The 24,444-nt window shown below is 46.5% G+C and overlaps 1 protein-coding gene, 1 non-coding gene and 1 pseudogene across 3 annotated transcripts; 1 reads left to right on the plus strand and 2 right to left on the minus strand.

Moving 5' to 3' along the window:
- The first annotated feature begins 656 nt into the window (after positions 1-656).
- LOC125520233 (probable homogentisate phytyltransferase 1, chloroplastic) lies at positions 657-11,363 on the plus strand. Of its 2 annotated transcripts, none has more exons than XM_048685093.1 (12): positions 657-862; positions 2,037-2,323; positions 2,457-2,540; positions 2,617-2,691; positions 2,802-2,885; positions 3,510-3,599; positions 4,318-4,419; positions 4,583-4,678; positions 4,840-4,911; positions 4,989-5,084; positions 5,498-5,602; positions 11,270-11,363. In XM_048685093.1, exons 1-12 carry the CDS (start codon positions 793-795, stop codon positions 11,309-11,311), a joined length of 1,203 nt encoding a protein of 400 aa, XP_048541050.1. In that variant the 5' UTR covers positions 657-792; the 3' UTR covers positions 11,312-11,363. The 2 variants fall into 2 exon arrangements, with proteins under 2 accessions (XP_048541050.1, XP_048541049.1); XM_048685092.1 differs by lacking the exon at positions 11,270-11,363 and adding an exon at positions 5,771-6,193.
- Positions 6,185-9,590, minus strand: LOC125520232 (annotated as a pseudogene).
- A 913-nt stretch (positions 11,364-12,276) lies between the features above and the next one.
- On the minus strand, positions 12,277-12,348 carry TRNAP-CGG. The gene has a single exon. It is a non-coding gene; the product is annotated as a tRNA-Pro (tRNA).
- Positions 12,349-24,444: the final 12,096 nt, after the last annotated feature.

Here is a 24,444-nt window from a genome sequence, read left to right on the forward strand (position 1 = left end):
GACGATCTGCCACCAGCCGCCGACGCCTACAGCTACACCGGCGACCGAAAAGGCCAAAGGGCCAACGAGGAAGTGGTGAATCTCCGCCGCCTCCGTCTTCAATTTCAAGTTTTTAGTAATCTAGTTTAAATTTGTCCGTCGTTTATGTGAATTATGTGAACTGTAGATCTTTTGGACATCCATCAGTGATCTTTTGGTGATCAAAATGTGCATTTCTCTGCCCGATTCTATGTTTGTGTGATGATCTACGTCCTTTTTATCTACATTGCATGCTAGTATGGATTTGAGGGACCGGATATGAGATACACGGATGTGGACGACCAAATTTGAGGAGTGCCCAGTCAATACCCGCGGGCGCGTCCGCGGGCGTTTGAGGGCCCGGATTTGCAGGTTGCACCATCCGGTATGAAAGTAGTTGATACTCTCATGGTCTAAAAATTATCCATAAATTGACATCATTTGAGACGCCCGGCTGTAGATGCTTACGTTTTTAAATCTCACGGCTAATTCACCAAGCCAAACGGGCTGCTAGATTTTGCGCGAATCTTCTCTGCAAAACACCTGTCACTGCTGACAAGGCGGCACATGACGCACCACGTGTTAACCTCGCTGTCAAGGTCAATTATATACAGTACATACACTCGGAAAAAGGGAAATGGTTCAACAGTCCAACAATTTGGACTTTGCGTCGCACGACTCTTTGGAGTTTGGGGCTCTCCACCACCGCTCCCTCCCTCCCTCCCTCCGTCCCCCGACTCACTGCCCCCTCCCCACCCGCGCGCCGCCGCGGCGATGGACTCGCTCCGCCTCCGGCCGTCCTCGGTCCGCTCCGCGCCCGGCGCCGCCGCCGCCCGCCGGCGAGGTGAGTGCCTCGTCTCCCCGCTCCCCGCCCCTCCGCGTGGTTGGTGTACTCCGTGTGATTGGCGCCTTTCAGTTAGCAGCTTTGACTAGATGCTGGCGCTGTACGAATGGTTGTAGTTAAGCGGGAGGAAGTGCGAGCTGACCTTACCGGATTCCGGGAGCGAAAGCGATGCCGGGGAGTGCGGTTCGTTGGGATGGGATAGGAGTGTTCTCCTAGTACGCCGCCCTTTTCCGGAATAGGAGTAGTAAGCCGAAAGGGGTCAGTGTTTTGTCACTGGTAATCGACTGGAGAAGTCGTGTCAAAGTGTTTGTACTCGCTAGCTCCGTGTCGCGGCGGATCAGGGCCGACGAAATGGATGTACCGGTAGGCGTAAATGAACCTGCAGACGACTTGAAATAGTTTGACCATTCGGTACTTTTGTTAATAGCTTAATACTGTATTTTTGGGGGAAATACAGCAGTTTCTTTGGCCACCTGGTACTTTTCTTCATGGTGAATGGAGAGGACGCATGTTTTTTGCCTGGTGAATTTTTAGCATGTACCAGGAGGATAGGTTGTGAATGGGGAAGAGATTTATGGTGCGATTTAAGTGACATGTTTTTAACTTGTTACTAAGGTTAGTAGATAACCTGTCTGTTTTTGTTGGAATGATTTGTCATGCTGTGTGCAAGGGCTGTGAAGTAGTACCAAGGTGATGCTGGGGCGTTTGTGGTTTCAGTTGAGCCAGTGTTTGGTTATGTCATACACGAACGTATGCGCTGATGTATTCCTGATATGTTCGTATTAGTTTCATGCACAGTTCCTCTGCTATTGTAGTAGTACTGTATGCTCAGATGTTTTTTGCTTGTGTAAAATTCATTGCGGTCTGTAATCAAAAGCAGTTGTACAGTTGTACTACAACAAGTCTAGTGAGCGTTTCTGTGTTATCAGGCGCTTCCCGTCTTCTTTCGGCGCACATAACGGACTGACCTTATGGAAATGGAGTAGGCAAAATGTAAAAATAAATAAATCATTATCTTCTTGGCTGATCCTATTCAGTAGTGAAAGGACTAAGCAGACAATATATTTTCCAATATCTGAGTTCACATATTGTCACATACCTTGCATTATGGATGAAGTTCTTCAATCTTTGTTTCCTGAGTGCTTGACGTAGTTTTGAAATGTTGATTTTCCAGATCATATTCTACCATCATTCTGTTCCATCCAACGAAATGGTGAACGGCGAGTTTCTTTGTCCATCCAAGCGTCCAAAGGCCCTACTGTTGATCGTTGTAAAAAATTCTTGGATTGGAAATATTCCAACCATAGGATATCACATCAATCGATAAATACTTCTGCAAATGCTGGCCAATCACTACAACCTGAAACTGAAGCACACGATCCTGCAAGCATCTGGAAGCCAATATCATCTTCTCTGGACGCGTTCTACAGGTTTTCTCGGCCGCATACCATAATAGGAACAGTTAAGTCATGTTGATGTTGCTTCATTTACATGAATCAAGAGCGTATAAGATCTCTTAATGAAGCTAGTATGCTTGGGCTGTGGCATGCTTTTACTCTCTCTGGATCTAAGAGAAAAATTCTTGTTTAGGCAGGCACTAAGCATAGTCTCAGTTTCCCTACTAGCGGTCGAGAGCTTATCTGACATTTCTCCCTTGTTCCTCACTGGTTTGCTGGAGGTACAACTTTGAGCAGCACTTTTCTTCTACAGTTATGGACTTGTATAAAAAATGATGCATTTTTGCTCCGATGTAGGCAGTGGTGGCCGCTCTTTTTATGAACATCTATATTGTTGGATTGAATCAGTTGTTCGACATTGAAATAGACAAGGTATTGTAGATTCATTGCAGTCTAAAATGTTTTGGTTGTGACTTTATAGTACTGCTTTCTATTATATCTGTTTCGAACTTCTATGGAACCTAATGTTGTTAACTTGCCAGGTTAACAAGCCAACTCTTCCACTAGCATCTGGGGAATACTCTCCTGCAATGGGGGTTGCAATAGTGTCAGTATTTGCTGCTATGGTAACGTCTTTTTAGACAGTTATTACTGCTACGGTAACTATGTTTATTTGTCTGGAAAGAGATTTGGAAGTCTTATAGCTTATTTTGACATTTCCTTTCGATGTATTACTTAAGCATTTATCTTCTACTCCCTCCGTTCCTAAATATTTGTCTTTCTAGAGATTTCAAATGGACTACCACGTACAAATGTATGTAGACATATTTTAGAGTGTACATTCACTCATTTTGCTCCGTATGTAGTCACTTGTTGAAATCTTTTGAAAGATAAATATTTAGGAACGGAGGGAGTATATTACTCTTTGTAACTAATGATACTCCCAGACAATGAAATTAAGTAGCACAGTAAGAAACAAGTTCCTGCATAGGGACTTCTGAACTTTGATGGATATGCGTGGTTGAGCACCTGCACTTAACAACACTTCCATTTCTCTTAAATCTAGTGAGGGTGTACATTATTGTCGCAGTTCTCCCGCTTCTATTTGCTAGTTACACGGCGGTGAATAAAATCTATTCCATTCATTTGTAGTTGCGATAATCTTGGAAGAATAATTTGATAGTTGATTTACTTAGGCTCTTTGCTGTCAGTCTGTCAGACTAACAGGAGCGTTGCTATTTGAACTGCAGAGCTTTGGCCTTGGATGGGTTGTTGGATCACCACCTCTGTTTTGGGCTCTTTTTATCAGCTTTGTTCTTGGAACTGCTTATTCAGTCAATGTAAGAGCTTACGTCTTTATGATCATCAACTCAGCACATATGACTTAGGTTCCTGTATATTCATATTTTCTGTGATTGTGTTGTTACCTACTCCCTCCGTTCACTATTATAAGATGTTTTGGATATTTCAATATGGACTACATACAGATTGAAATGAGTGAACAAACACACTACAACGCGTCTGTATACATCCGAATCAGAAAAAGCTAGAACATCTGATAATAGTGAATGGAGGGAGTATTTTGCTGTAATACAAAGCTTTAGAAGGACTAATATAGTAATAATAATCTACTTTTGAATGCTACTATAATCTAAGTGAAATGCTTATACCAGCCTTTTTTTTTACATTCACATGGGCCTGAAAGATGTGGATAACTGACATGCGTGGAACCCACCTATGAGACTATACCTGATCTGCACTTTTAATGGGCTAACATGTTACAGTGGAACACCTTGCTCGCTCTGCACTCTGCAGAACACTCAAATCTGATGGTATAAATGGGCCTCAAAACGTTTTGGGGGCTGGCATGTGGCATAGCCCAAAATTGACAGATAAAAATCACAGTGATATATGGAAATATTTGATGTGAAAGCATTTCGTCCATTAGTTCATATCCCTGCATAATTATCTGGAATATCATGGTATTTGGTGTGATCTGTTGATACCCATTATTACCTAAGTAAACAGAGCCAACATTTCCATTTTTGTATTCTACAGCTGCCGTACTTTCGATGGAAGAGATTTGCTGTTGTTGCAGCACTCTGCATATTAGCAGTGCGTGCGGTGATTGTTCAACTGGCATTTTTTCTCCACATTCAGGTAAGTCTTCTTCGGATGATCTATTTGAAAACAGAAGCAACTTATAGTAAGACATAATGTTCTGTTTGGAACTGTAATTTCATTTTGATGTGTCTTGTTCTATGAACATCACATGGTAACTGCTACATATGATTTATGCTGTGTTGCCTTGTCTTTCTTTCAGACATTTGTTTTCAGAAGGCCGGCAGTCTTCTCAAAGCCATTGATATTTGCAACTGCTTTCATGACATTCTTCTCAGTTGTAATAGCATTATTCAAGGTAACGAAATCTAGTTTCTGTACTGCATTACTGCAGCTAAAGTGATTTGCTAATTGAATGCTCATAAATATCCTTTCATGGTTTGCTAACACAGTGCTCATTTGTTGATTGCTTTTGATACAAACAATGTTCCCTTGAGAAATTTTGTTTTTTTCCTGCAGGATATACCCGATATTGAAGGGGACCGCATCTTTGGAATTCAATCTTTTAGTGTTAGATTAGGTCAAAGCAAGGTTAGTAGTAAATAAAAAACATTGCTATTTTGCTAAGAAACTTACTGTTGTGGTTGCTGATTTAAACTCCCACACAGGTTTTCTGGACTTGTGTTGGTCTACTTGAGGTTGCCTACGGTGTTGCGATACTGATGGGGGTAACTTCTTCCAGTTTGTGGAGCAAATCTCTAACTGTACGCCACAACATCTCATAGATTTCCACTGCAATGTCCATCATTAAATTTAAATTATCCATTTTTTGCCAACCAAACAATTTGAGTATTAGGCTTTGTTCTGAATTGATTACCACCATGGAGCTAACATCTCCAGTCATCTGTAGAAGGCTTTTATTTCTCTTATGATTGAGAAGTAGTTATGGAAATTAATATGGCTTTATTATGGAAATTTAACCTCTTTAAAATTCAAGATTGATCTGAGCCTTGTACCTTTGTTCTGTTTTAGCATTACAAGGTAAGTTAAACTTTTGTATCCATTTAAGCTTGCCCAAAACATAATAACAATTATATAATTAAAAAGGCTTAAACTTCTATAGGCTATTGTATAAGTGGTTGTTTGTAGTCCCGTTTATGAGCATGGGTTTTTGCAGGTCATGGGCCATGCAATCCTCGCCAGCATCTTGTGGAGCAGCGCACGGTCCATCGATTTGACAAGCAAAGCTGCGATAACATCCTTCTACATGCTCATCTGGAGGGTAAGTGCTGACATCAACACCAGTTCCCCGACCTTTTGCCACATCCTTCTCAAATAAAATTCCTTGTACTGTCCAAACATATTCAATCAGTTCACCTTCCGCGCCTTGTGGATCCTGGAATGACACACCCTGTTGACTGATATTCACCCCCCTCACATGGCTCCGCAGCTATTCTACGCGGAGTACCTGCTCATCCCTCTGGTAAGATGAGGACCGACAAGCAGCCCCACGGAAGAACTTCAGTGCCGGAGTAAAGCTGTGCTGTGCCCAATAAAACTCCCCGAGCCTCGCCCCGGTACATCGTTGATTTTCCAGCCATGGATGGTGGGATCACCTAGATGGACAACCTCCCCATGTACCCGAGCTGGGCCAGGTGAGCTGTAGTTAGTGATGCTAGCAACAACTCCTGCAGCAGGCACACGGCTGCCTGGAAAATAAGGCTCCCCACTCCAACTCCAACTCCAACTACATTCTGCTGTACGTTTTAGAACTTGTGAATTTTGCTCTGGTTCGTTGTTGTTGTCTAGGATGTTTGGAACATTGCGCACAAACTTTCTTAAATCTTACCAGGAGGGGTGAGAATTGGCAAAATTGGTCCCTTTTCTGAAGTTTGAACCCTCCTCTAAAATCTTAACAAGCAAACATAACCGTTCTGTACAACACAAGGTTATCTGGCGCTGAACTTGACAGTCAACGTCTATGGCCTACTCTTTTGCCTTTTGGCGATATCTATGAACCTCCTTGCAAAGTGGGTTTCTTCATCATTATTCCGTGTTGCTGCCGCATGATTAAATTGTAACGAAACTTCTTCTGCAATTTACCTGAAATGAACCAGAGAAAATGAAAATACGCTCTCAACCATCGGAAACGGGTGAATATGGCTGCAGCATGGATCATAATGTTATGTACGTACCAGTTTTACGTCTGAAAGGCATGGCAGCAGCCCAGCTGAATCAAAAGAATAAAATTGTATCAGGCCTTCTGAAAAGGAGAGGCTAAGGTTATTGCATTATGCACAAGAATGTAAGAGTGAAGTAGCGTCACCTGCCCCGAGCAGCACTCTCCTTCTCCTGCCTCAAGCATGCCGGGACAGAGTCAGAGTCAGACCCTTGAAGGAAAAGAAATTACAACGGTTAAACGTGTGCCGGGGCGAGCAAACTGTATGCTTACAACAGAGGTAAGTGTCTGTCAAACAATGTTCTATGGAAACAAACACTATAGCTAAAAAGATAGCAATTCCCCATGCAAGATAAGTGGTCTAGACCTGTATGCCTGATATGCACCACTGTGAAAGATGGAACACCTCTATGCTTCCAATACTGCCATAATGTGTTTCTAATCACAGATAGGGCTGTATGTCGGTCAATTTGGCAGTCCCCCTTCCCCATATAATTGAACTTGTACCCCCTCCGTTCTAAATTAATTGACTTGAATTTGTCTAAATACGAATGTATCTATACTTGTTTAATGTGTATATACATTCGTGTCTAGATAAATATGGGTCAAGTAATTTGGAACGGAGGAAGTAGGTGTCAGCCAAACATTAAAGAAAAAAAAACTAGGAAGGCTGCTGTGAATCTACGTAATTCCAGCAGGCGCAAAAGACACTCTAATAGTGTTCTATTACCTGCAGCAACACGAAACGGAAAATACAGGAAAATGTGCGAGGATAGGGTACAAAGGAACATGTGTGGAACACCTACAGTGTTTCTCTATATGTACGGCCATAATATGCAAATATCACACTTCTTATTTCTTAACGGTACACGTATTGGAAATTTGCGCCTTTCGTGCTAAAACTATCAGGAAACCACAGGAGGCCATCAGGTTCAGGAACTCAGTTTCAATTTTGAATGTGCTTTGCCAATGCTGGTGCTGGTAAGTGATAACCAGGCCAAAAGACCTTGCGAAGGTAGACGTAGAGATGTATTAGCAGAAAAGGTACACCATTGTGCGTCCATATACTAATATTAAGGAAATCGATTTGTTTAAGCAGAGTATCTTCGAAATAGCTCTTATCCCTTTCTCAACATTGTGCAAGATGTGAACTGCGGTACCAAGGTGGCATTATAATTCAAAGCAAAGTAATCAAATAACAACAAGATAAAAAAAATATGCTTACGGCTGCTTGAAGGATCATACTGCCATGCATGGACTAAGTGGGAAGAGCGCACGATCAGCTGGTTTGGTGACTCCGGCATATCGAATTCACCGGATTCCACAACCTTCCTCCGTCGCAGGTCCACGGCAAAGATGCAGGAGCCGAGGAAGAAGTAGAGCTTGTCCGGGTCCGCGGGGTCGAGGAGCGCAAGCGCGGGGATGCTCCCTGGCAGCATGGCGTCGAGGTAGCTCTCGTCGGCCCAGATGTCCGGCAAGGGCACGCGGCGCTCGGGGTTCCATTTACCAGCCTCGGTGAGCGCCCACGTGCTCACCACCGGGGCGGCGGGATCGCCATGGATCTGCACGTACCTCAGCCTTCCGCTGCTCGCCTTCACGCAGCTGTGGGAGGCCCTGTTGGCCAAATTTGCCACTTTTCCCGTAAGCGGGTCGATGATCGTCGGAAGCGGGACGTGTAGCAGCTCCGGCTTGTCGGAGTAGGGGTCACAGGCGAGGAGGCCGTACGAGAGCTCCACCCACCAGAGCATCCCTCCGTGGGAGACGACCCCCTCGCAGAACCACTGCCGGTGCAGCGGCGGCGAGTAGGCCAGCTCCGTCACGGCCCACTTGTACTGCCCCACCGTGTAGCGGAGGAGCGTGGCGCGGCCGGAGCCGTCGCCGGAGGGCTGGAGCTCGGCGACCACGCAGCTGTCGCCCCTCGTCATTAGGCCGACGTTGGCGCCGTCGAAGCCCATGGGGCAGTCGTGCTCGCGGAAACAGGTGGCCTCACCTGTGCGCGCGTGGCAGAGGTGGTAGGTGACCTCCCCGCCAGGCTCCGTGGCGCAGAGGAGGAGCAGGCCGGAGGGGTCCGCAGCGGCGACGTAGGGGTAGCTGGGGAGGCAGGGCGGCGGGGAGATGCGGAGCGGCACGGTGAGGATTGAGGCGCGCGGGAGCTCGTCGCAGGCGACGGAGACGTCGGCGCCCGGCGGGAAGGTGCGCTTCGCCTCCTTGTCCTTCACAACTTTAGGATTCGAGCCAGGATGGACCACCGCTCCGGCGGCGGCGGCGGCGGCATGGCTGGACCGGAGGGATTTGATCGATTAGGGTTAGGCCAACTCCAATGCTGGACCCTGATTCGTCCGAGTCTGTCCGTTCTGGTCCAAACTGTTAGTAAAAAATATTATCCGGCTTGACCCATTTCGGGCATAAATTTTGGTCGGGCTTTGCGGTAGACACGCACGCGCCGTCTCGCCATTCGCTTAGGACCCGCGTGTCAGCCATCCAACTACCTCCCACCGATCCCATTAAATCCATATGAATGGATGGGCCCGCCGGTCAGCCAGCCAGCCGCCTTAGGGTGCATCCTTTTTTATGGTGAAGCCGTGGACCCCTCAGCCAGCCAGCCAGGCCAGTCCACTTCCACTTCCCCACCCCGTCTCCACGTCATTGCTCCCTTCGTGTCCGACACCAAACCTTAGCCTAGCGGCAGCACCCCACCTCGCTCCCCGCCAGCCGCCGCGATGGGCTTTTGGAAGTGGGTGACAGGCAAGAAGGGCAAGCACGACCGCGAGACGGGCCCGTCATTCGCCTCGCCTGGAAGCGTGGCCACCCACTCCACCTCACATGACGCATTCTTAATCTCCCGTCCGGCGACTCCTGTACGCTTCTGCCCGTACATCAAGATGGAGGTCTGCCACCGGTACTGGCTGATTGGAACTCCGCTGTCGTGGTCCGATGCCCACCTCCCCAACGCGTGGCATCTGAGCCCGGATCGGATGCCAGACCATTTTGGGGGCCGCTGCCCCACCTCTGGACATCACCTCCCTACATCGACCTGCCAAGGATGATGACTACGAGGATGGTGGCGCCTGAAGACGGCGACATCATCGACAGCGCGGGCGGGCGGCAGATCTACCTTTTTAAGTTTCTTTTTAAAATTCAAACGTAAGTACTATGTGCGGGCCGTGGCGAAGATGTGAACAGTTTAATTGAGTTTGTTATATATATTATGTTTTAAGCTATTTTGAAATGCCTTCTTTGGGTTTTTAAGGTGTAATGCCTTTTAGGGGAGGGGGGTTGGGTCCAACACAGACAATATTTGGGATGCGGCCGCGCGTTGGTGCACCGACCGGTTGGCGGCGAAACCGGACATGGGCGTCCGTTTTGCCGACCCAAACGGACATAATCCGGACGGAACGAACGTCCGTTTGGGGTCGGCTATTGGAGTTGGCCTTAGCACTTGGGTGATGGGTAGCGGCGGCAAGTGGGGGATCCGGGAAGAGTAAAGAGAAAGGGACGAACACACTTTGTTTTCCTGCATCTACAGTCAGGCATCTTAAACTGGTGTCCGGGCGGGTAAAAAAACCCTGACCCACCCGGGCGCCTCAAACCGACCTCAAATGAGCCGGGTGAATGACACCCCTCACATTCGGTCCAAATCTAGAACGGGTATGGGCAGCCCAGTCTGTCCTTACTTGCCCTGTTCGCTTCTCCTCCAAATCCACTTCTACCCCAAATCGACTTCTTCTCCCCAAAATCCACTCCTCGCTCGCCATGTTCGACGGTGATGGAGCGGGCGGCGGCGGCGGAGAGAGCCGCATGGCTCCAAGAGGAGCAGACCCACGTCGCCCGGCGCATGGAGAGCATCGTCATCTCGTCCTCCTCCTCTGCCTCTGCTTCGGACAGTGACGACAACGACGAGCCTGGAGCCGCTGATGCCTACACCGAGTCCAGCTGCCGAGACTCCAAGGGGAAGCGTCTAGGGAGGAAGTTGTGAAATCCAGCACCCTCCCCTTGTTTTAATTGGTATCAACTAGTTAACTATGTTGGAAATATGCCCTAAAGGCAATAATTAGTGTATTATTATATTTCCATGTTCATTATTAAGTTCATGTTTCTATGCTACAATTGTATTGGTTCTTGAATATGAGATTCAGAGAAAAACCCAAATACATGTGTGCAAATATAAACAACAAGTGATCTCTAGTGTAGCCTCTAAGACTAACTCATGTATTAAACCTAACTCATGTATTGAATAAGGATGCTATTAATATATGAGAACACCGTTGTCATGATTACAACGGAGTTGGATAGACCCAACTTATATATTTATGAGACATGTCATTGCTGCTATGTTGTCGGTACTTCATATAACTTGTTCACATTTACATTGTCTCTTGGACTATCAGAATATTCCATACCAACATACCGATGGTTACTTCGGGGTTTACCACATGCACTCCGTATATGGATGTGTAAATAAAGGTGACTTACAAGTATACCGAAAACCTATGTCTCGATAGCGATAGTTCAAGACTGAGATTTACTCCTCTCATGATAAAGAGATACCCTCTGGGCCCACTCGTTGTTACGGAGTCATTATCCTGTGGCAAAGCTGTGATAACATCCCTCATTTGAAGGGTAAGTGCTGACATCGCCCATTCCCTGATCTCTCGCTGCATCCTGCTTAAATAAAATTCCTTGTACCGTCCAAATATATTCAACCAGTTCACCTTCTGCGCCTTGTGTATCCTGTTAACTCACGTTCACTCCCCTCACATGGCTCCGCAGCTGTTCTACGCGGAGTACCTGCCCATCCCTCTGGTGAGATGAGGACCGACAAGCAACCCCACGGAAGAACTTGAGTGCCGGAGTAAAGCTGTGCTAAATCCGTTTGAAAATCGAATGGCCATGGACGGCGCCGAATAAAATCCCCTGCCCTCGCCGCGGTACACCGTTGATATTCCAGCCATGAATGATGAGATCATAAGATCACTACCTAGAGATGGACAATCTCCCAACCTCCCAACGTACCAATGCTGGGCCAGGTGCACCAGCGAGGTGTATGTAGTTGGTTGATCCTAGCGAACAACAACTCCTGCAGCAGGCACGCACTGCCCGGAAAATAAGGCCCCTTGCCCCCATTACATTCTGTTGTAGCTTGTAGTACATTTCATCCGCACATTGACTTTTGTGGTGAAACGGGCTATCCTCATCAGATACAGTCCGCCGAAAACCCGGTCGTTCCGTAGGGCGAATTGCGCTCCGGTTCGTCGTCGTCGTCCCGGGTGTTCCAAACATTTTCACGCAGATGGCAGATGTCTGAAATTTGTCCCATGGATGGATGGGTTTGAATCATGCCGTGCAGCAGCAAGAGGATGGGAGGGGTGGTACAGATTTCTTTTGGGAGATTTGACCCCATGCCATGCGATGCGTGCGCGATGCAAAGCTTGTCCTGTGGCGTGGCGCCGGCGGGAGCACCGGCCACTCTGGGGGCACGGGCCTACGGGGTCTCCGGCGTATCGTCGAGGCTTGATTCTGCATGCGCAGGGCGCTCTGGGACGGAGCATGTGCGTGCCAGCGGGCGGCATGCATGGGCATGGCCGCTCCTGCCGGTGGCAACGCTGAAGTCAGCGCCGATCAGACGCATGGCAGGGCCGTTGGCCGGCCGGCCCCTCTCCTCCGTTGAGGCCGCGGCTCCGGTCGAGGACGTACGAGAACTCGAAGAAGCTAATGGACATTTTTACGTTGGAAAAAACGAAAGCAATCATTGGTTGAGTCAAAAAATTAAAAATATTGGGGTGTTGCGAGAATCGAACTCACGACCTCTCGCACCCGAAGCGAGAATCATACCACTAGACCAAACACCCTGTTTGTTTTCTTTGCTCCACATAATTCTAAAATAACTAAAACAACGCTTTTCTGTCCAGGAAAACCGGCAATACCCCGGTTAATCGCCATGCATGAGAAAAGGCATACCTCCAACAATGGTGAGATTCGCCTCTTGGTATGAGCGTGCCTACACTACACACATAGTATTAAGATTGAGTTTATTTGGCCCTCGGAGAGTATGGTTGTAATTTACATGTTTTTTACGATATCTTGTGTCGTTAGAGACATTGTACTTATAATTCCAGACTTTTATTCACAAAAAATAATTTAGATATACTGTCATGGAAGTCTGTTTTCACAAAGAGAACTCAGACCGTTTAAGTTAACTATTCCCCTTAACTGTGCTCGCATGAGTAAGGCGACTATAGTTTCCGACGCATCCCACTGCGCGATCGCCGGGCTGCCTCGTCTCCTGTGGCCTTAGGACCATGGAGACGCGGTGGATCTCGCTCCTTGCCGGCGGGAGGGTTTTGTTTTTAGAGGTTTCTTGGACTTTTGATAGGGTTTGTGTCCTGCTCAGTAAGACGAGATGACAGCGGCGACTCTCTGAAGATGGAATAAGGTTCTCCCCCGTTTAGCCCCCGATGATGCTTCTAACATCGTCGGAGGGCATGTGGAGGTTTGTTTCTGGCGGATATCGTGGGCTTTGGTCGGCGTTTGTCTTTGATGGATCTGATCTTCATTCATCTAGGTTCGTGTGTCTACATGTTGTATCCTTTCGATGTACGCTTCTCTTCATTGGCGGCGGTTGCTGTTCTGGTGTGTTGGTCATTTGAGGCCTTATCATGACGACTTCTCTACTGTCTATTTAAAAAAAGTTTTAACGACTCCGGTGATGGAGGGGTGATGACGGCGGCAGATCTTCGGATCGCTCCATTGCTTGTAGTCGCCGCTAGGTGTTCATGGACCTGGATGAATAGATAAGTTCGATGAAAAGATTTTATTTCTAGTGTTTTTTGTACTATCTTGACAGTTCGATGAATAGATAAGTTTTTTTTTTGAAAAAACTCAGACATTTTTTAGGTGTTCTCAGACTGTTTAGCTTTACTAGTAATCATGCGCACGTGCAACGCACGTGTCCACCAACAAATATAAAGTTGACCGTGCCGAAAGAAATGGAAATTTTAAATTATAGTTGAACATAATAATTTTAACATTCCTTTAAACAACAAATAAATACATGTGGGAACATGTACTGACTACTGCATATATGGTTCATAGACAGTTTGTGAAGGTTTCACAAAAGAAATACATTACAAACTGTAGGCTCGAAAGATCAAATATACTGGAGAGGCATCTATGTGAAAATGAATGAGGTTACATCTGCTTTCAACATACTATATAGCTCGTTACAATCCACCAAATAGGATTACCCAACAGTTTACAAATAGGGCAATTATGTCCAGCAGTGATGTCACTATCCATGTCATTGTTGTCAGTGGGCACGACAAAATATCAGGTGGAGTCTCTACCTCTCGTGAACCACACAATCTCCGATGGTTTCAAGCTAAGCTAGGCTCGCCCGAATGACAATTTGGCGTAGGAAATTGTTATATCATCACTAATGTCTGAATTAGAATTTAGGATACCCGTCTTGCAAACAGAATAATCAGTTTCTCTATTTCCATAAACAAAAAGTAAACACAATCCATTACAGTGTAACTGCAACTATCAACACAAGGCCATAATTTTCTTTGATTCTGCATCAAGATTGAACTATAGATTTATTAGCAAAAAAGGCAGCATCTAAAAAAACAAATATTGTACCAGAACATGCAATTTGTAGAACTTGATACCATGGAAATAAAGTATAGTGCAATGGAAATAATAATAAACTTGATCAAGAAATTTTTGATTAGCACGGTACTTGTAAGATATTACGACTGGACCACTACTGAACTACTACTAAGATTCCAAAACACATATACCAATGCGGCGGTGCTGTTGCTTCTCGCCGGCAGGGGGGTGCGCGGTGGAGCTGCCCGTGCTCGCCGGCACAGTGCAAGGCGGAGCTGTTGCTGCTCGCCGGTGCAGGGGAGGGAGCGGGGCGTTGACTTACGCATGCGGGCCAGGTCTATCATAAACACGTTTAAAATGGTTGAATCGCTTGATTTACACACATGGTAGTTTTTAGTCATAGATTAGCAAAAAAGTGGTACTTTTCAGGATAAAATTGTAAAGTGGTAGTTTGTAGGCACGGTTTCATGAATTGTGGTAGTTTTTGATTAAATACTCATGCAAAAAACACACACACACAGACACACTCAAAGGGAAAATCTGGAGATTCTTAGCAAATCCATTGAGAGTAGCATTGTTACATATGCAAATCATCGTACTAATTAGAAAGAGCATAACCTGCGACCTGCGCCTCCTCGGTCACTACATTGAGCCCAGTCTTCTTTGGCAGCATGCAGCCCCTGCCCCTGGTGTGTCCATGATGGTTGGGACGATTCAGTCCGTGGTGCCAATCCTTGTGAACTGCCAAGTTTCAGTACCAGTGCAAAAGAAGAGTAAATATTCACGTCAACCTAGTGCAAGCTGCTACCTGGCATTTGCAGCTGCCATTCATAAAAATGTGTGTGACAAAATGGTTTTATAAGATCTTATGCAATTTCCCTATGAAAGCTCTAATGCAAACACATTAATTACACATATCTGATATGCTTGTAAAGTATAAATGATTAACTTATAATCATGGTTGCCATCTTGAAAAGAAGATCTCGCATATGGGCTGACACATTTTCATATGGGCTGACACATTTTAAACACAATATTACAATCTCCATCACAACGGTTCAGAGATGAATGGTAGGCATAGAAAAGTAACTGAAAATTTCTACAACTCACGTCTGACGAAACTTGATAGTCAAAACTTTTGACCAACAGAATAAATACATGGACCAGTGTGCAGCACATATAGTAATTAAACATAGGGCAAAATGTCAATCTAACCTATGCAGTTTAATTCTACGCCAATGTGACATCAGTGATTAGAAACTATACTCATAACATTACGTTTCAGGGAATAAGAGGCGGAGGAGGCACATATATCCAACCAGCTGCTCCTGTGCAGATGAGTGCTGGCCGGCGACGCTCGAGCGAGGTTGGCCTCTCGGGTTTTAGACGGCCGCATGCGAGATCAAGGCGCTAGCACAGCGACGTGATTCAGAGGTCAAGACACCGGCCTGGTCGGTCATGTAGCCGTTTGTTGTGGCTGTAGAGATCGGGTGGCCAGCGACACCACGATGCGCTGTACTTTGCACGCTTCCATGATTCGAGTACGGTAGGCTTGGAGATGGTTCCCTTGAGCCGAGGGCGCTGCAACACCATGGTGCGTAGGGTTAGCGTAAGAGGAAAGTACAACAAAGCACGTCCCATCTTCTATCTAACTCAAAGCAAAGAGGAAACAAAAATCTGGGACATTGGTAAACAAGGTAAAACATGAAGATATATCAGCTAGAATCTGTACCTCCATATTAGGACAGTGGTAAACAAGGTAAAGCATGAAGATATATCAGCTAGAATCTGTACCTCCACATTGCAGCAAAAAGTAGCAACAAACAACGTATAACAGGAAGACTTGTTAGAAGTTCTACCTCCGCATCGAGATGCTTACAAAAGACTCGTCAATGGAAGTGACAAAATCAGGGACCCATGTCAAGTATGGTGATTGCGCATAAGTAACACAATCAAGTAAAGAGAAATTCAAACAAAATGCTATGCTAGTTTAGGAGTCTTCCGCCACTAATTTCCAAATTACATTGGATATCAAATAGAACAGTTTCTATTTGACTAAGCCCCTCCTTCACTGGAGGCTTACCATATCATATCTACATGCTAAAAACTAAACCAAAACAATTCTCTGCAATATATACTGTTGGTGAAGATGATTAAAATAATCTGCAGTAGAACAAAATTGAATTTCACCATTCTAGACAGAACCAAAATTAAAAAGATATGTTGTTTATAATTTATTAAAAGATCTGATGTCATCTGTCCCCAATTCTAGACAGAACCAAAATATATACTGGTGATGGGCATATCTGTCCCCAATTAACAGATTCAAATTACTGCCAGTGCTAGGACCAAATGCAAGGGCCGATTCATGCCAGTAGCTGTGAATTAAAAAAGAAAAAGAAATAGTACCAGCTGCAAATACTCCAGGAATAAAGGGGCAACCATGGCATCGTACAAGATTTATCTACAGAGATTATAGACTTACAGGAAGGGGATAGACGGAGAGGAACCTATCAAGGTAGTTGACAGACAAGGCCATAGTCAACGACAAAGAATTTGCAGATTTAATCAGCTATCACGGCACCATATATACATCAAGACGGTATCTGCTGCAGTCCAATGAGAAGATCGCCAATAAAATTGATTAGAAGGGCATCTTCTAAATCCGGCCCATCACATATCAGTACCATGCTAGAGAGGAACGTTTTGAATAAAATCAAGATGCGTGGGCTCACCATCCAAATCCAATATATGGCGTCCCTCCAGACGGTGGCCAAATCCAGCCCCCTGAGTGGCCGTCACGCTACGAAGAAGTGGAACCTGAAGCAATGGACGGAAGAATCAGAGCTGCGTGTGGCTGGCTGGTTCAGGGGACGCGGCGGGCGCGGGTGTAGGGCCGTGCGCGGGCGCGGCGGCAAGGCTGGTGTCGGAGCAGGTTCCATCTCCTGGACTCTGGGGATCTCGCAGGATGGATGCCACACTATGAGCGGCAACAATCGCGATGGCGATCGTGCAGGGAGGCGACGATGTGGTGCAGTGCGGCGAGGTCGCCGTGCAGGCAGGGGACGTTGGTGGTGGGCGACGTCTCGCACCAGGCCGCCGTCGTGCCAGACGGTGAGGTCGAGGTCGTGGAGTTTTTTTTGGAACTGGGAGGTCCTGGAGTTGCCTTAGTTTGCGACCAGATTTCCGTGATTGCAGGGGACGTGGGAATGGTAGTTCCAGTATTATATCTTAGGTGAAGCATGGTCAGTCATTGAAAATTGTTAAGTGTACTCCATAAAAATATTAGATCAATGGTGGCTGTTAGATTGAGAAGTGTGGGTCTAATCGTGTGGTGTTGATTGGTTCGTGTGGATTGTGGACTAATTGCAGAGTGCATTTAAAAAAGTTTTTGTTTGATTTTTTGAGAGTAGTCAGACAGTTTTGTACATGTAGAATCAATGACGGGCCAAGGGGCCCGAGCGAGTCGCCACCATAAAAAGAAAAACGAAAGCAGATGCATCTCGGGTCCGGTGGGCCGCGACCTGAGTAAAGGAAGACCTGGGCGAGAGAAGAACACCTTTTTATTGCTCCTGTCCGCGGCACGGGCAGCGGATCCCAGGGCGGTACCGGTACGGCGGCAGACCGCCGTGAACAGTTCCGTGCAAATCAGATCGCGCGATCGTGCCGGCAACTTCCGATAGCATCATTGCGTGCGTACACTTTACTTTGGTTTCGAGATAATTAGGTAAAGAAACAATTAAGTTGCTAACCAAGCAAGTAAATAAATAAATAGAGTAGGGAGTTTCTCCTCTCCATCTATGCAGGTGCAAGTCGACCCACGCACGCACGCACTCATTCCCACGGAGCCGCGGAGCTCATGACATCCCGCCTACAATGCATGCGCCCGTGCCGAGTGCATCCGGTGCGCCCGCGGACCGCGGTCTGTTGTTGCCGGCGGCCGGCATGTACGTACAGTCAGGGCACGGTGACTGGCTGCACGCCGACGTACGCGACAGTTGCGCCTGGCGGTCACCTGCGTTCTTTGGCTAGCAGCAGCAGTGGCTAGCCAGCAAGCACGCATGCACGCACTGCTGGACGTACGTACCCGTGCGTGCACCACTGCTCACGCTACATACGTAGATCACTGGAATCAATAACTGCCGTATGGCGTCGCCAAGACCATGCAGTAACTACGTACGTACGTACTCGCACAGTTCACGGCCCGCCGTATATATCCGGATCGGCGCCGCCGGCCGACCGTGCGCGGAGATGCGCTTGATCCATGAAAACGCGCGATCGAATTGAAGCCGCGGACTGTTCACGCGATCGAATTAAGCCAGGCCTCGGGTAATCAATCAATCAGAAGGCGCGATCGCGACGTCACATCACGTCCATCATCCCCTTGGATCCAAACGTCACATCGTGTTAACGGTTTTGTTGAAATCTTGTCGGACGGTAATATACGCTTCGATCCGGCCCTAGGCCCATCTCACTTCAATGCGGAATCTTGGCCGCTAGATCGTTGCACCATTAAACTCCCACGTATTTTTACACATTTGTAACACCCTTGTGGGTATTCTATATCATTACGCATATAGATATATAAACTGGTGAGCAATCCTCAAATCATTCAAGTTGTCAAATAAGGTTACGACACACTCAAATTATAGGTATTCTATTCTTACGCACAGATATAGAAAATGCCGCATTAACTATTCCTCAGACCGCGTGAAATTCCAGATCACATCAGTTAATTTTTGCTAGTTTGAGAAGCACACACCCCTCTCGTCCCCCGCCGAGTCCAGTGTGACGTAGCATCACTAGGAGCGAGCTAGAGCCAGTGATGACGTAGTCGGCCACAACGTCACACACATAGGCCAGTTGAAGGTTTAACATGTTCATGTAGCTGGCCTTTTCATACTGACCGTTGATTAGATTGGAAGAAGCCCGAGGTCGAGAAGGGATGTCGCGGCATGTAGTGCCGTTGCCGATGAGGGGTTAGACAGGACGCCATCGAAGGCCGTGGCTGGAGGAGAGGCAGGGGACAGTTCGATCAGCCGTCGGGGAAGGGGAGGGGGGAAGGGCATTGCAAGATAGAATGGAAAAGGTAGATGGGTCTAACTGTTTGTTGCCAAATTGACTAGGGTGTTCAACAAAAACCCTGCACTTACGGAAACTTCCTACGGGTTGTTTCCAAGAAGATGACTCTACCAATCCCTGCCTACCTGACTGCCAATGCCGCTCTACGATGGCCGCTTCCACGTCTGCTGCTGGTCCCGCCGCCACCACTGTCGCGATGCCTCCCCCAAATCGCGCAGCGGATTTGCAGCCCCTCGTCCCCGCCGCCACCGCCGGGATGGAACCGCCGGCAAGGAAGAGGGCCGTCGCGACCATACCACGAGGTGGCGGCTCGAAGCAGCCACCGCGCGACCTCGCCGCGGCTTCGTCTTGTGCGAAGAAGACGACGTCAGCTGTCGCTGCTTCGTCACTTACAGCTGCTGCTTTGTGTTTAGCTGTTGCTGCTGTCGCGCCTCCTCCCACCTCCCGTCCTGGCGTCGGCCGTGGAGCGGCTGCTGTTCGGCTGATGAATTTTGATGATGTAAAAATGCACTTTTGTGTGATGTATATTTTACTTGAACCATAGTTTGATGATGTAAAATACATCATTTATTGGAGATGCTCTTAGTCCAGCATGCTGCGATTTTGATCCATCTCTTCCCCTCCATGCACCATGCAGTATTCTTTCGTTGAGCATGCATACAGTGCAAAATGTACGCGGGAAATAACTAAGTTTATGCTACACCTACACTTGAATGCGCTGTCCTAGGCTATGGAGGGAGGCAACCTAATCGGCCAAAAACACATGCCATGAATGGCTCATGCATGATCGAGCTCTAGCTCACTTAATAAGCCAATAATGCGAATAGGCATTGTTTGTCCATGATATAGCTATAAGCCTGCATGCACGCAGGACCCCACTGGTTAATTATCAAACCCTGCCAGCATTCAAGCTTTTGGTCCATGCGCAATACACATGCGCGATGAAATGAAAGGCCAGAAATTGTAAATTGTAGTACGTGGTACGAACGAGAGCTAGTTATGGGCTTATGGCTAGGTTTATTTACGGTGTATATCTGCGTTCAGGATGTAGTTACATCCCCACTCAAAATATCAGCGAGGATCTTAATGAACTCCAGGAACATGTATGCATGTGTATCCGGGCAGGATCCCTGTGTAAGGGGGGCTCCATTTTTCACATGCAGTTATAATTCCAAATTACTACTCCGTGAGAGTAAAAATGGCCAAGATTCGGAAGTGAAGCAATGCCAGATCCGCAAAGATTGTGGATTAATGTGAGTTGGGACCTCGTACTCGTAGGCATGCATTGAATAGAGATAGCTAGTCGCATCTCTGTTAATTAACTGTACGAGATACAAAAAAAGGACCGGTACACATACAACGACTTAACTGTAAGGCGAGATCCAAAAATTAAGGGAAATAATAATGAGAACACAAAGACTTTTTTTTGCCACGAATTCCACGAACGTGATTTCATGATGAAACTTTGAGCCGAGCACTTGAGCTCGAGCTAAGAAAGGTCTCTTTCGCTGAAAGAGAGGATTACATGCTTAGCCAGCATTGCACCGTAGGAGAGCATACTACACAATAAAAAAAAGTACGATCACATCGAGGAACACTATGAAAGAGACAAGATAGATCCGATCTCATCAACAAGAATGCAACTGAGAGGAAGTAGGCGTTGATAAAGATTCACCGATTCTCATAGTTAGGTTATGCCTCGCCCATTCGCAAGAAGTTTTCCACTGATCTAGAGTCAAAACAGACTATCCCTCTACGATATCCACATGTAGTGAAGTACTCCCTCCGTCCCAAAATAAGTGTCTCAAACTTAGTACAAATTTGTATTAAAGTTAGTACAAAGTTGAGACACTTATTTTGAAACGGAGGGGGTAGTAGTTTAGCAGTACTTCATAGTCCAGGACAAAAAGCTACCGGAGAACTAAAAGGAGGAGCAGCCTTCTGGGTACCAGTCTAGAATTGCTCTAGACCGGGAGAGGGAGAAAGAGGGGCGTAGGCCAGGGATCGACTGACTTGGGGGGCCAAAACCTCCCAGGGCCGGTGCACTAGGGAGGGAACTCCTCCTCCCTCCCAACGGGCTTGCCCCCCCCCCCCCCCCCAGAAAAGAGGGTGCACACCAATTTGGAGCCCAATGGGGCCCATCGGGTGCATGCCACTTGGCCCAGCCAAGAGGCGCCCACTAGGACCCCTTTTACGAAATCACTAATTAAGGAACAGTCTTTGCAAAGGTCACTCCTACCTTCCCAGGTTGTGACAAGTGGCACACTGCATGTGTGCCATTTGTCACAATTTCCACGGTTTTAGTAGACCCATTTATCCATAATATTTTATCTCTTAAATCATGAGCCCAAATCTCAAACATTTCCACGGTTTTATTCCTCGCGCCGACATCTTCAAAACAAGATCCCATGTTGATAGGTTTTAACGAAACATTTTTTCGTGAAAAAACCCGGACAAAATAACTCGACCGAAAGCATACTTTTTTCTCCTTTTTGAAAGAGGCACGACCGTGCTCTCATGGAAGCAAACCCATGCCTCCCGGAAGCAAATCCGTGTCTCTCGCAGAAGAAAAAAAGAAAACACATTTTTTTCGTTTTCGAGAGGCACGGCCGTGCCTCTCACGAAAACAAACACGCCTCTCGTGGATGCAAATTCATACTTCTCATAGAAAAAAAGAAACAAGTTTTTTTTCTTTTTCCAAGAGGCACGACTTGCTTCTCGTGAAAAGAAAAAAAACACATTTTTTCATTTTTCGAGAGGCACAACCGTGCCTCTAGCTAAAGGAAAAAAGTTATTTTTTGCACAAAAACTTTTTTCCAAGTTTTTTTTGTCCAAAAGCTAAGAAAGACCGGTGAAAAACCAAAAAGTCGAAAAAACCAAGGAAAAAAAAAGCCAAAAACGCTTGCAAAAAATACAAAAATACAAAAATAGGAGGGAGCTCCCAAAGCGCAACACGTGGTGGCGGCTGAGTGCGTGCGAAGTGGCGCGCTCTTAGCCCACCACAAGTGACCCTTGGGGAGTATCTTGAACGAGTGCTCTTTGATTAGTTCCTCTCCCCCTCGTAATGTTCTGAAAGATTCCTTGCATTCTATAAAAAATTTGGACACTCCCAAGCACTTTTGGGACACTTCCGGGAACTCTCGAAACACTACTAAGACCATCCAGAACACGTCCGGTGCCCATTCTCAGATTCTCGAATGTCTTCTGGTTCTCTAACAGACAACTAGTCATTATGCTTATGACCTGCATGTTCAGTAAGTATGTGGACATGATTCAGAACACCTTTCGGTCTATAATTAAATTGAGATCAGGACACCCATATTAATTCCTACATATACAAAAAGATCTTTATCGGGCAAACTCTTTGTTTCCGCATACAATTCCCTTTACTCCACAGTACGTTAAAACCTGAAACTAGACTTTTATAGGTTTCCTGTGATTCAACTAGTTTATCATAATATCAAGTTATCCCTGTTACCGGTTTTGTTCTATTTTCTCGTGTTCGTGTTCCAGTATCCCCGTGATCACAATCAGGTTGTGTCTAGCAGGCGATGATGAATATCATAATACCGAGCGGGCCTGGAGAGTATCTCTCCATCGTGAGTGGAGCAAATCCGAGTCTTGAATCAACGAGGGCCTTGTCATAATTTTTCATTATGGATGTAAGCTAACTTTATGATCTCCCAGTTATGGAAAACATTTGAGAACCCTAAAGTAACTATCTGGTACAGTGAACCTGTTGACAGTATCCTGGACTAAGGAGTATCAGCCTGTACGGTCCGTCGTCTATGGGCCGAACCAATGACCTACCGACCACTGGAGAAAGGACTACCAAAGTTGTGGCCCTCAACGTTAGCCAGATGTAGACCTTCGAAGACTTGGAGTTTACTTCAAGGAAAGTTCTAGTAGTCGACGTGTTTATTCCTAGTTGGTAACCAACCATATGTGTAATCTAGGTACCCCTGATGCATATATATATAAGCCGAGGGGTTTAGTCCTTAGAGGGATACGAACACAAGACTTAGGGTTTAGAACATAATCGTACGATCTCAAGGTAGATCATATTGTACTCTGTACCCCATCCCATCAATACAATCCAAGCAGGATGTAAGGTTTTACCTCTTCGAGAGGGTCCGAACCTAGGTAAACATTGCCTCCCTTGTCTCCTGTTACCATTGTTCCTAGACACGTTCAAGATAACCAAGCGAACCAAGGCAACCAAGGCAACAATCAGAATCACTTTGCTACACTCAACCAGTTCCTTGCTAACCAGCCAAAGACCTTCAGCAATTGTGTTGAGGCAACTGATGCTGACGATTAGCTCGTGGACTTATGCAAGCATTTCGAGTGCAGTAATGTCAGACCTGAGGACTTTGTCAAGTTCGCTTCCTTCCAACTCAAAGACCAAGTTGCAGAATGGTTCCAGCAGTACAAGGATTCCAGAGGAGGCCGTGTGATTACCTGGGATGAATTCCGTCAAGACTTCAAAGCTCATCATATTCCTCAGAGCGTGGTTGAAAGCAAGCGTGAGGAATTCCGCAACCTGAAGCAAGGCTCTATGTCTGTCTACGACTACAACAAGTTGTTTCAGAAGCTCGCCCGCTTTGCTAAGCAGGACGTCCCTGACGAGAAGAGCATGATATACCAGTTCAGGGGTGGTCTCAGAGAAGAAATCTAGCTAGCTCTTGTTCTCTTTGAGCCCTTGAGGTACGATGAGTTCTACAACATGGCATTGAAGCAAGAGGCTGCTCAACTGAGGTGTGATGCTTCCAAGAAGAGAGTCAGAGATGCTACTCCTTCTTCCTCTACTCAAGTGGCCAAGCAGTAGAAGTATTGGCTTCCTCCTCCTCTGTTCCGTCAGCCGTATCAGAAGAGCAAAGGTGGCAGTGGATCTTCCCACCCACCCAACCCTGGCTTTCAGAACAAGACTTCGTCTCAAGCTCCAAGATCGAGTGCTCCGTATCACCGTCCGCTTTCAGAGGTCACGTGCAACAAGTGCCAACAGAAGGGTCACTATGCCAACAAGTGCTTCAACCAGAGGCGTCTCCCTCCTCCTCCTCCTATGAGATCGGCAAGTACAGCTGTGGTCAAGCATAACCCCAAGCACGCCAAGGTCAACTTGATGAATGCAGCTCAGGCAGAGGACTCGTCAGATGTCATCATGGGTAACCTTCCTGTTAACGATGTTCCTGCAAAAGTACTTTTTGATACTGGTGCATCGCATTCTTTCTTGTCATGCCCTTTTGCATCGAAGC

This window comes from Triticum urartu, chromosome 7 (genome assembly GCF_003073215.2).
Source record: "Triticum urartu cultivar G1812 chromosome 7, Tu2.1, whole genome shotgun sequence".
Classification (NCBI taxonomy): Eukaryota; Viridiplantae; Streptophyta; class Magnoliopsida; order Poales; family Poaceae; genus Triticum; species Triticum urartu.